General features: G+C 38.3%; 1 protein-coding gene across 1 annotated transcript; it reads left to right on the forward strand.

Annotated features, from left to right (window-relative positions):
* Nucleotides 1-5,198: 5,198 nt before the first annotated feature.
* Nucleotides 5,199-11,618, forward strand: LOC107772121 (uncharacterized). Its single transcript, XM_016591606.2, has 13 exons — nt 5,199-5,339; nt 5,882-5,957; nt 6,285-6,344; nt 6,426-6,479; nt 6,613-6,673; nt 6,883-6,959; nt 7,950-7,999; nt 8,106-8,188; nt 9,675-9,745; nt 9,858-10,014; nt 10,560-10,696; nt 10,798-10,896; nt 11,351-11,618. Exons 1-13 carry the CDS (start codon nt 5,260-5,262, stop codon nt 11,420-11,422), a joined length of 1,077 nt encoding a protein of 358 aa, XP_016447092.1. The 5' UTR covers nt 5,199-5,259; the 3' UTR covers nt 11,423-11,618.
* Nucleotides 11,619-12,719: the final 1,101 nt, after the last annotated feature.

Here is a 12,719-nt window from a genome sequence, read left to right on the forward strand (position 1 = left end):
ACATTCCAGTTGGGGAGAGACCTCTTGCAGTTGATGTTCAGCCCTTGGCCAATCGGTTTGTGAGGTTGGATATTTCGGAGCCCAGTCGGGTGTTGGCATGTGTGGTTTCTCGGTCTTCCTTATATGATCGCATCAGAGAGCGCCCGTATGATAATCCGCATTTGCTTGTCCTTAAGGACAGAGTTCAGCATGATGATGCTAGAGATGTGACCATTGGTGATGATAGGGTATTGAGGATGCAGGGCCGGATTTGTGTGCCCAATGTGGATGGGCTTAGAGAGTTGATTCTAGAGAGGCCCATAGCTCACGGTATTCCATTCATCCGGGTGCCACAAAGATGTATTAGAATTTGAGGCAGCACTATTGGTGGAGAAGAATAAAGAAAGATATTGTGGGATTTGTAGCTCGATGTCTCAATTGTCAGCAGGTGAAATATGAGCATCAGAGACCAGGTAGCTTGCTTCAGCAGATGGTTATTCCTTAGTGGAAGTGGGAAAGGAGCACTATGGACTTTATTGTTGGACTTCCACGGACTTTGAAGAAGTTCGATGCTATTTGGGTGATTGTGGATCGGCTGACCAAGTCCGCGCACTTCATTCTTGTGTGTACTACCTATTCTTCAGAGCGGTTAGCAGAGTTATATATCCGAGAGATTATTCGGCTGCATGGTGTTCCAGTTTCTATCATTTCAGATCGGGGTACTCAGTTTACTTCCCAGTTTTGGAAGTCTATTTAGCGAGAGTTGGGTACTCAGGTAGAGTTGAGCACAGCTTTTCACCCTCAGATGGACGGGCAGTCCGAGCGTACTATTCAAATACTGGAGGACATGTTGCGTGCTTATGTTATTGATTCGGAGGTTCATGGGGATAAGTTTCTACCGCTTTCAGAGTTTGCCTACAACAACAGCTACCAGTCGAGTATTCATATGGCTCCATATGAGGCTTTGTATGGGAGGCGATGTAGATATCTAGTCGGTTGGTTCGAGCCCGGCGAGGCTAGGCTATTGGGGATAGATTTGGTTCAGGATGCCTTAGAGAAGGTGAAGGTTATTTAGGAGAGGCTTCGTACAGCGCAATCGCAACAGAAGAGTTATGCGGATCGGAAGGTTCGAGATGTGTCCTACATGGTTGGCGATAAGGTTTTGCTGAAGGTTTCACCCATGAAGGGTGTTATGAGATTTGGAAAGAAAGGAAAATTGAGTCCTCGATTCATTGGGCCTTTTGAGGTGCTTTGGAGGATTGGGGAGGTGGCTTATGAGCTTGTTTTGTCACCCAGCCTATCGAGTGTGCATCCGGTATTTCATGTTTCTATGCTCCGAAAGTATATTGGGGATCCGTCTCATGTTTTGGACTTCAGCACGGTTCAATTGGAGGAAGATTTGACCTATGATGTGGAGCTAGTGGCTATTTTGGGTCATCAGATTCGGAAGTTGAGGTCAAAGGATATAGCTTTAGTGAAAGTGCAATGGAGAGGTCGGCCCGTGGAGGAGGCTACCTGGGAGACCGAGCGGGAGATGCGGAGCAGATATCCTCACCTATTCGAGGTTTCACGTATGTTTCTTGACTCGTTTGAGGACAAACGTTTGTTTAAGTTGGGGAGGATGTGACGACCCAGCCAAACGTCTCATGAGTTACCGCTCCATTTTCCCCCATTTCTGCTTCTTTGTGCTTCGTTATCCGCGTTTTATGTGATCGAGTTGATTAGTTTGCGTTCGGGATGGATTTGGTAAGAAATGAGATACTTAGTCTCTTTTAAGAAGGTTTAAGTTGGAAAAGTCAAACGGATGTAGACTTATGTGTTAGAGTGCTCGGATGTGAGTTTTGATGGTTCGGTTAGCTTCGGGAGGTGATTTATGACTTAGGAGTGTGATCGGAATTGGTTCTGGAGGTCCCGTGTAGATTTAGACTTGAATTGGCAAAGTTAGTATTTTGGTGATTTCCGGTTGGTAGGTGAGATTTTGATCCGAGGGTCGGAATGGAATTCCGAGAGTTGTTGTAGCTTCGTTATGTCATTTGTGATGTGTGTGCAAAATTTCAGGTCATTCGGACGTGGTTTGGTTAGGTTTTTGATTGAAAGCGTATTTCGGAAGTTTTTAGAAAACTTAGGCTTGAATTCAATGTGAATTGATGGATTTGGTGTTGTTTGAGGTGTTTTGATGATTGGAACAAGTTTGAATGAGGTTTTAGGATGTGTTGGTGCTGTTGGTCGAGGTCCTGGAGGCCTCGGGTGAGCTTCGGATGGTCCATCGGACCATTTTGGAGTTCGAAAGTTGCAGAAAAATCTGCCCAGCTATTGCAGAGAATTATCTCTTCGCATTCGCGAGAGGAGCCTCGCGTTCGCGTAGAAGAATTTGAGGAAAGCCAGAATTAAGACTTCACGTTCGCGAGAGGTGCCTCGCGTTCGCGGAAGGCTAGGAGTTTGTGCTTCGCATTCGCATGAGGCTCTCCGCGTTCACGTATAAGGATTTGGGGTCCAGTGGAATTTGCTCTTCGCGTTCGCATCAGGTATCTCGCGTTCGCGAAGGTCAAGGCGGAAGAGGCATCGCGTTCGCATCTGGTGTGTTGCATTCACATAAGGTAAAAGTTGGTTAACGTAAATTTATGCTACGCGAACGCGAGAGGTTGACCGCGTTCGCGAAGAAGGAAGAGTCAGCCCTGGGCAGAAAGTTTATAAGTTATTTCATCTGCGATTTTGAGTCATTTTCCTCCATAGTTGAGCATTTTGAGAACTTTTGAGGGTGATTAAAGAAGGATTCAAGGAGAATTGATTGGAGGTAAGATTTTTGAACCTAAAACGTGACTCTACTGTGAAATTAACCTAGAAATTCATGGAACTTAAGCTAAAAATGGAAGAACTAGGGCTTGGGATTTTGAACTTTTGAATTGGGATTTGAAGGACCATTTGAGGTCGGATTGGAGAACTTTTGATATGTATAAACTCGTGGGGTGATAAGGAATCTAATGATGTAAAAATTTATGAGTTTCGAGAAGTGGGCTCGGGGCTCGAGTTTTGCTAATTTCGGGATTTTTGATATTTTTCGATTGTTTTTGCTTGGGCTTTGTTCCCTTAGCATATTGTGACGTATTCGTTCTACTTTTGGTTAGATTCGACGCACATGGAAGCCAATTCGAGGGGCAAAGGCGTCGCGAGCTAGAGTTGTAGCCGGTTCGAGGTGAGTAATGATTGTAAATGATGTCCTGAGGGTTTGAAACCCTGGATTGCACATCGTGGTGCTATATTGAGGTGAGACACGCGCTTGATGATGAGCGTGGAGTCGTTTACTATTGAGGATTGTGACTTAGTCCATCCCGATTGATGATTTTACCGCGTATTTGACTGAAACTTGTTTGTTATCATCATGATTTGGGCTGATTGCCATATTTAGGCTTCGTGCCAACTATTTGAACCCTCTAGGGATTTTTATCACTATTTCCTCACTGTATTGATTTATCACTTGAACTCAGTCCTGTTGATATTTACTGTTTTTTACAAACTCAACCACTTTTACTCATATTTGAAACTTAAATGATATTTCTAAAAGATGTTTTGGGCTGAGAACTACTGTTTTATTAATGCCCGAGGGGCTTGTGATGATTTTCAGACTGAGTGAGGCCGAGGGCCATATGTGAGGATATGCTGAGCGATATGAGGCCGAGAGACTGAGATACTTTTTATACGCCACGAGGTGGCTTGAGTGATGTGAGGCCGAGTGCCGAGTGATGTGAGGCCGAGTGCCGAGAGATGATGCCACGAGGTGTCTTGATATAGCGTTTGGGCCGTAAGGGCCCTTTCGGAGTCTGCACACCCACAATGAGCGCGGGTACCCATCATGATCTGAGAGTGAGCCCGGGGGGCTGATACTGTTCTGAGCGATTGTTACTGTGCCCGAGGGGCGTATTTCTACTTGTTATTTACCTGCTAAATTACTTGTTTTACTTGGTTTAAAGGAATTTCATTTGACTTCTTCATGGATTTACTGCTTTAAGTGATTTTATTGCTTGATATAGAATTGCTTTGTGCCTTTACGTGTTTTCTTACTTTCAGCCATTATTTATATTTACTACTCACTAGGTCGGAGTACTCACATTACTCCCTGCACCGTGTATGCAGATTCATGCATCGCAGAGTCCACTCCTGAGTGTTGATCCTCATAGTCCAGGCAGTGTTTTCGGAGACTACGAGGTAGCTGTCGGCGTCCACAGCCCCCGTGCCTCCCTTATCTTACTATTTTCATGTCCTTGAACTTCTGTATCGGATTTCGTATCTAGTAGACTGGTGTCTGGATTTATTAGTTGCTCATGACTTGTGACACCCCGGTTTGGGCTATGTCGGGATGGTTTCTACTGTTGTTATCGTTATTTCCGCAAATTATGGTTATTATATCATGTTTTAGAACTATTTATGGTATTTAACTATTTAAATGAGGTGTTCTGTTTTGGTTTGGCTGGCCTTGTTTTCACGAGAGGCGCCATCACAACCGGGTTCGGGGTTAGGATCGTGACATCAACTTAACCTCTATGTTTTGCAATGAAAGTCTCTCATTGGAATCAAAAGTTTGTTCACATACCACAAGTTAAACCTTAAAAAAAAACTTTAATAAAGATAAGATGACTATAATAAGGAGTATTGGATTCGAAGCAATAACTATTATTTTAATTGAGTAAGACTATTAATTATCATGATTCTAGTTATAATGAAATTCAATTTTTGTTTCCTACAGTAATTATAATACCACGTAAGATGGTCGAAGCAAATGCCGACCAACATATGCTAATTCTATTTGGACTCTAATTAATGAAATATACCTTTTAAATGTTAAGGGATATTGAGGGGCATAAAAGTACGTTAATATTTTAGGGATATTTTGTCACATAACATTTAGTATAAATTATTCGTGTTTTATAATAATATAGATATAGATATAGAATACAGATATAGATAGATAAATATAGATAGATATAAATATATATAGATAATTCTACCTCGTGCCTTACTTTTTCTTTATAGTATTGCAAATTTATTCTTCATATTGTTGGTGCATGACACCATGAAACGATAAAAAATAATATAATCTATCTAAATATTGTATACATCAAAATGATACAGTACAGTACAATACAAGCTGTAACCCCCTCTATCCGTCATTCAAGGACTAAAAATACACCGAAATTATAAACTTAGGAATGTTTTTTGCTCAGTGTTATACTTAAAGGACCAGGTTAAGGCAACTCTGGAACTTTAGGAACTATTTGGGTCAAAATGAATAAGAAACAGCAATCCAAACACAAAGGCAAGTCTTCTCAGCCGCGGTCTGCCTCCTTCTGCGGCGAAATCCAGTTGTAAGCTCCACTCTCTCTCTGCCACGCACTCCCCCTCCCTCTCTCTATATATATTTCTAATTTCTTTGCTATGATAAACTACCAAATGTGGATCGAAGGAAATGCTTTGCTAAAATTCAGCACCAATTTGTATTCGTGATTTTTATGAGAATATGCCTTTTTTTGTTTGCTTCCATGTGATAATAGCTCCGAAGTTGTGTACTACTATGCCCCTGAGTTTTGCTGTTTGTTTCCTAGAAACTTATACTGTAGATATATTTTCATCTTTGGTGAGAGTATACACTCTTGTTTGCGACAAAATTGAGGTGTACTAATCTAATTTTGAAAATTTAAAACATTGCACTTTACAATAGAAAAGGATACATAGAATAGGACTATAAAACACGAAGTATTATCATAATAATGTAAGTTGTACTATATCAATTTCTGAAATCCCAAATATAAGCATTTGAATTAACTTAATGCCCAAAATCTAGATTTGTCGCCCCTTGAGGTTATTGGTTATTAGTAAATTTAATATTTTCTTTTTCTGTTATAAGCAGAGCGTGGACCTGCAGAGAAGATTTCTACAAAGACAAAATGGGTTATAGGAAGGAGCAATTGCTTGCCCGTTTACAGGTTTCTACATTGCTGATCTCTCGATTGTTTTGATATATGTATTGGCAACTATTAATTCAAAGCCAAAAGGGTCCTATTCGAAAATATATGTTAAAGTTGTTACAAATTAATAGCTCATCTTATCTTTTGTATCAGATAACTTGAGTATGTTATCTAGTTTTGCAGTACCATCTTTATACTAGCTTGATTAATATTACCTTAATTTATCCACACAAAAAAAAAAAAAGATAACTTGGATATGCTATCTATCATTCATAACATCCTTGAGGATGGGATTTTATGAGCAAGAATTTTACAGTGAGTAATCAATATTCTCGGTTCTTTCAGGAGCTTCAGATTGATTTCACCAAACACGAACACCCCGTGGTTTTGACAGTTGAAGCACAGGTAAGTGAACTTGCCGAATCACTGTTAATTGCTCTTCCATTCTGATTACTGATGACAGTTTTAAGTTCTCATTCACATCAGGCAAAGCATGTTGGGCATCTGAACGGGGCATTGAGTAAAAACTTATTCTTAAAGGTATGATAGACTTCCTGTGGTAGACTGGTAGTATGTTTGCTTTACCTTTTCTAAAAAGAAGTTAGTAATTCCAACTTTAATCCACTCAAGCTCATGTACTTAATATAATGCCCACACCTTGCTTCTGATGCAGGATAAGAAACACAGGTTCTACGTTGTTTCTGCACTGGCAAAAACAAATGTAGATTTGAAAGGTATCTATTCTTTAGTTTCCATTACTTGGGACAATGGCATAAAATTGATCTTATATAGAGTGATGTGTATGGGAACAGAATATTTATGATCACAGTTTATGTACCAGTAGAGACTGCTGTTGTACTACAAGCATTATCTCAATCTTTTTGTTATTGTGAAGTATTTTGATTTTTAACGGATGCTATGCATTCTGTTGAAAACTGAGCAGTTTTGTCTCAGAGGCTTGGTTTGGGAAAAGGAGGGCTAAGAATGGCTCCTGAAGAAGCACTTGGGGAAGTACTTCAGGTTTGTCAATTCATTACATGTTATCCTTTTCTTTTCTGTTCCATGTTGCGTTGATTAAGATGATGTATACCTTAGTTTGCTGTTTCTTTCTCTTTCCCCCTGTTGCCTGGATTTCATATATTTTGCCGTTAGTTGTACTTTGCCTTTTCTACATCTGCAACATGCCATCAGAAACAAAGCACTATTAGTCTATATTAGATTACTTTCTGAAGATGGAATATTTTGTCATTTTAAAGGAGTCATCTGGAACAGAATAAAATAGAAAATAGGTCAACTAAGTTCTGAATAAGGGAGGATAAAACTTTTCTATATTTAACCTTTCATATTACAATCCAGACTTAGACTAACACGACACCACAATTCACTGTCATACCAAGTCCCTGTGGCATAGGTAGTGCAATTGAACATGGCATGCTAGATCCGAGATTTTCCAAAGATCCTCCTCTCCAAGTGCTTGAAGGCGTGCAAAGTGAAATGTCCTGATTATCCTTGGGGATTTCTGCTGTTTCTGTTAGAAATATATTGCTCTTCCAAACCGGAAGTTTACCATGAGTTATCTCATGATAACTTGATGGCCGAGGTTAACGAAGAAATCAGCTGGCTACTAATAAGTTCAACCCCTCTTTAGACTGAGCTTGAATTAGCTTGTAGTGCTTGAACTTCGCTGGCTAAATGTTTATGTTTAACAAGTCTTTCAATGCAGTTGCATTATAAATGTTATTTCCTACTTGAAATTTTCATGTATTCATTCTTGAAACCATTGATGGTAAGAACCTCCTTCACAAGAGATAGTTCCTTGCCTTTTAATAGCAAGTTTTAAATCCTGTTGAGGAAATATTTTTTTAAATCTGGTGATGTAACTTATACAATATTGGCTTGAATAAAATGTTTGCAGTAGAGAGATCAGAATCATTTCTCTTATATCTTTCACTGATGGTCATAACTTGCTGGCAAGCCCCTGTAATATTTCTTTCTTCATTGCTATGTTAGGTACCACTAGGTTGTGTCACTCCTTTTGCATTAGTAAATGAATCAGCAAGGTACTCATTTCACTCTTTTATTAAGCTACAGTAAAATTTCTGCTGTTTTCCTTGATCCCACGTGTCAATGATTCTTAAGGTTACAACTTGCTATTCCTTTTTCAAGGCATGTTTCCTTGCTGTTAGATCAAGGATTTAAAACTCAGGAATGCTGCTTCTTCCACCCACTCTCTAATGATACAACAATTGGTAAGACAACACGACTTGTATAGATTTTACTTTCATTATCCTTATTCATCCTTCCAGGACTTTTTAGCTAAACTGCTAAACAATAATTTATGCTCTTTTAACCATTTAGCTTAATGCATATTTCCTCCCTCAGTTTGCACAGATTTTCCTCTTACACACTCTAAATACATGGGCAACCAAATATCCTTGGCTAGTACCGCACGATTTAACCTTGAGCCACTTCTAAACTTGGAAGTGCATGACACACACCAATGTCAGCGCTATAGGTGTCATTATGCTTAAAAATCTGAAAAAGCACTTCTGCACTCATCCTAAGTTTCATTAGTTACAATTTAACCCCAAAATTGTGTTCTTCTTGCAAAAATTCCATCTTCACCTTCAGAACACCAACACCAGTAGTCAAAAAAAAAAAAAAAAAAAAAACTAGGAAACAGAAACAGCAAGTGCCATGGTGATTGCTACTTAAGAGTTGGGAACTTTTATGAAACAAACAACTATTCAAAAACTGAAGTTTGAAGTGATTGATCAGATGTGATAATCAAGTCATTCTTCACATTGCATCAAATCCAATGTTTCATGAGAGGACCAAGCAGTCAAGCACACGGATCACTATTGTTACTTTGTCACTGGAAAGATACTCTTAGGCCATATTTTCACAAAATTTGTAAAAAATGACCAGCTTAGCACACAGACATCTAGTCTCTCGTCAGCCCCCGAATTAGTTTTGACAAGCTCGGCACATATTCTCTGTATGCACCAGTTAGATTGTATAGAAGTGAATATAGATGTCCTACATGTACTGCTAATACATCAAAAAGTGTGAATACAAACAGCCAGGTGTAAGACCTTTGTCTGGATGCGTTTCCTCAATCTTTCTGCCATTTATCTTATTTCACACATAATTTTTTGAACTTTAGTGGGATAATGTTGTAAATTGTCACTATATGTGATTTTGTCTACTTCAATAAATTATGCTCAGAAGTCACAAGTGGGTGTTGTTAAATTTTAGAACTTATATAGTATTGCACTTTAATTTCAAGTATTAGAGGGTAGCTTTTACCTTTGACCAACTACAAGTGAATTTAACTGTTACTGCCTTATTGGACTTTTTAGCGTAGACCAAATATACGGTTGATATATATTATCCTCTAATACTCTTCAAGTCCTAGTTTATTTTGTGCAAGGTAGTGTATCGTACAATTTTCTTTTCACATTTACTTGGAGAATGATACCTTTCCATGGTGCTGCAAGTGTTGATGGAAATCAACAGGAAGTTAGGAAATTAAAGTGGCCGATTTTGTCTCCTGGTGGTCCTGACATTATCTACGGAAGTTCATTGCAAATAGTACTTAATGAGAGACATAAAATTCGTTGATTTTTTCAGGACTAGAATATTGGGGATTACTAGTTCAAGCTTAATACAGAATTCTGCATTTACATTCTTGAGTATGTGATTGTGATTATGTAACCCAGGTATTTCTTGCAGCTCTTAATGCTCGTGATCTCGATAAATTCCTGGGTTCCATAGGAAAGCAACCAGTCTATGTTGACCTGGAGGTGATCTCATATCTAGTTGCTTGGCTGAATTCATATGCTTGATCAATGAATTATCTGAAAATTGATTATGCTCCTGTTTCTTACATAACATTTTTGTGTTCCACTTTTTAAGGCTAATCCTCCAGTAGGAAAGGATCAACCTCCTGATCTGGCCACTTTTGTTCCCTCTGATACAATTGTTCTACCAGGACAACCAGACAAAGCAGCTCCTTTGCAAGTTTCTGACACAAATCATGCCCCTGTCAGTAACAAGGCAACTGGAGTTTCAGGTACACTTCTGGCAATGTTTATGCTTTACCGATTGCATTGTTGCATTTCAACATGAGTTATGCACATAATACGTTGAAGGTCAAACTATTCAGAATTATTTTGGTTTTTTTCACTGAATCTACAGCCTAGTTTATTGGAAAACTATTAGTAGCATTAGGTTGGTAGTTTCAGCTACTAGTTCAGGTGAGATTTGAAATTTGGAGCTTTTCGCTTCCTGGTTAATTTCAAAATGTGGCCCTTAATTCTAATTTACAGTTGATAAGTTCAGGTGTCCATTCAACTGTCTCCTTTCATAGGAGTTCAATTTTTTTCCTTTCTAACATGGCAATGGTCGTTGATAGTGTCTACAATTGTATTCCAGTTAGAAATTTCGTAGTGACTAAAGGATCAATTTAAGTGGGGTTTAATTTAAGTTCAACCTTGAATTGGTGCCAATCCATACAATTATTTTATTATACCGTCAGCTTATCTTGTTGGATTTCATTTTGTGGTTGTGAAGACATGAAGAAGGAATCTGACATAAAATTTCCTTCTAATCAAATAGCTAAAGCTGTTAAGCCATCAGCTGATGTGCGGAAGGAGAAACTATCAAATGGAGTTAACTCACCGAACTCCTTTGCTGATCCCGAAAAATTTGTTGAAGACTTTCTAGAGAAGACGTCATCTCTAGTTCTTTCAGAGGTAAGGAAATGATGCTCTTTTTACTCAGAAGTACATATTTATTGTGATGATATGAGAAACGTAACATCCAGTTAAAACTTATCTCATTTAAAAAAATCCAGATAACAGAGGAGAATGTAAAGCAACACGGTGAGAAACTTGGTGAAGCCATATCAAATAAAATTAGGAATAAGCTTGCAACAGAGTTCAATAGCATGGCTGTGAGTACCTATTTCCTCTTCCTGAATCACTTTGATGAAATCTTCTTGTATGATTTTACATTCATGCAGTTTTAAAAAATCTTTATACTTAAGCATCAACAAAGCAAATATATCTCAGATGAAATGGTAGGCGAGTCTATCCAAACTTAGACATAATTTATTTCACTTCTGACAGATATATTAGTCAAACAAAAGTCATAGTATTAATGAACGTAGTCAGTATGGTTTGGTTTTTGGCAGTTCCCAAACTGGTATTTTGAGGTTTAATTTTCGAAGCCAAAACGATCAGAATAATGTGTAGAATGGCATCTTTGGATAGGATTGGTTAGGTGTTGGCTGGTTTTTTGAAGAAAAAACCAAGTTTCTGCTCGCCACTATTTTCCAGGAGAAAGTTAAGTTCCTCTAAGTAGGTTGAGCATGGTATTTTCTTTTCACCATAGCTTTATCTGTGCAGACGATGTTCAAGAACACTGCGTATTCTGAAGGTTTTCAAGCCGGCATTCGCCATCAAGCAAAACGACCATAAACCACACTTTTGCCTTTCATTTTAACGTATTCTATGAAAAGCGATACCATTATCCCATTCAACTATTCAAGTGACCGTGATTTTGTCAAAGAGCAATTTCTCCCTGTACTCTGAACAATGTCATGGTTGTTTTATTTATGACTCACAAACCATTATAATAGGGGAATATCATAATGGGATTTTATTGATCAAGAAATTCATGTTTCTTTGAAGTAATTTTCCCCTTTGAAATTTCTCATATTTTTACTTTCTTTTAACTCAACTAATATGCCCGCATATCAAAATTTGATTTCTCATATTTTTTCTTTCTTGTAACTCAACTAATATGCCCGCATATCAAAATTTGATTTCTCATATTCAAAGAAGCATATTTCTCAAATACTCCATAATAAAACATGTAACTTTATAAACTCAGCTGTATTCTAGTTCTAACAGTTTTGGGGTTGTAAATAATTTAATGCTATTTAGTTTCCCCCAAATTCTTTCAACATAGTAAAAATGGCGTGTGGTAGCCACTATTGAAGGTGGTATTTATTTTTTATCCAACAATTCTAATGTTGAGCAAAAATAGACACTACTCTATTAAAATTAATATGAAAAGACATTTTTACCCTTTCTTCCATTGCTTTTCTTTTCAAACCCTCGCTTCTCTCGGAACTCCGGTTGAGATTGCTTTGTCATCGGCAACAAAATTCGAAAGCTTTTCTCAAAGTTGAAATACTCAGTTCTCAGTTTTGTCTGGGCGATTGGGCGAAACTGAAGTTTGAGAAGAAGTAGAATAGCCAAAGAGATTCAAATCTCCATGCTCCTCGAAGCCCCTGTGCTCTCATTTCATTTGCAGGGCGAAACTTCTGTAGAATCTCGCTCAACTGTTACCGGAGAAGAGGAGCATTACTAAAGCTATTTGCTTGAGAGTTCATAACGGGCATCCAAAGAAACATCTAGACTACGCATTGTGTTATTTTACAAATTATAAGTTCCTAACATGAGTTAACTGCAACTGCAACTATGACTAATTTGACTAATTATGAATAATAAACATCCATGTGGAACCACATGTCAAAGAGTCAGATGAAAATGTTACAAGCACAGAAATTAAGGACAGGTGGTCCTTAACTTAGAGTTACAAGTTCAAAAGTTAAGGACACTTGGTCCTGAACTTCGAGTTCCAAGTTTAAAAGTTAAGGACACTTGGTCCTGAACTTCGAGTTCCAAGTTCAAAAGTTAAAGACACTTGGTCCTGAACTTAGAATTACAAGTTCAAAAGTTGAGGACACTTGGTCCTGAAATTAGACTA

Source organism: Nicotiana tabacum, chromosome 8 (assembly GCF_000715075.1).
Source record: "Nicotiana tabacum cultivar K326 chromosome 8, ASM71507v2, whole genome shotgun sequence".
NCBI lineage: Eukaryota > Viridiplantae > Streptophyta > Magnoliopsida > Solanales > Solanaceae > Nicotiana > Nicotiana tabacum.

Coding starts and splice junctions, on each gene's coding strand:
- LOC107772121 (XM_016591606.2), top strand. CDS start 5,260: ATGAATAAGAAACAGCAATCCAAACACAAAGGCAAGTCTTCTCAGCCG. Junction 10,015..10,559: donor CAAGGCAACTGGAGTTTCAG/GTACACTTCTGG, acceptor CTAATCAAATAG/CTAAAGCTGTTAAGCCATCA. Junction 10,697..10,797: donor CATCTCTAGTTCTTTCAGAG/GTAAGGAAATGA, acceptor AAAAAAATCCAG/ATAACAGAGGAGAATGTAAA.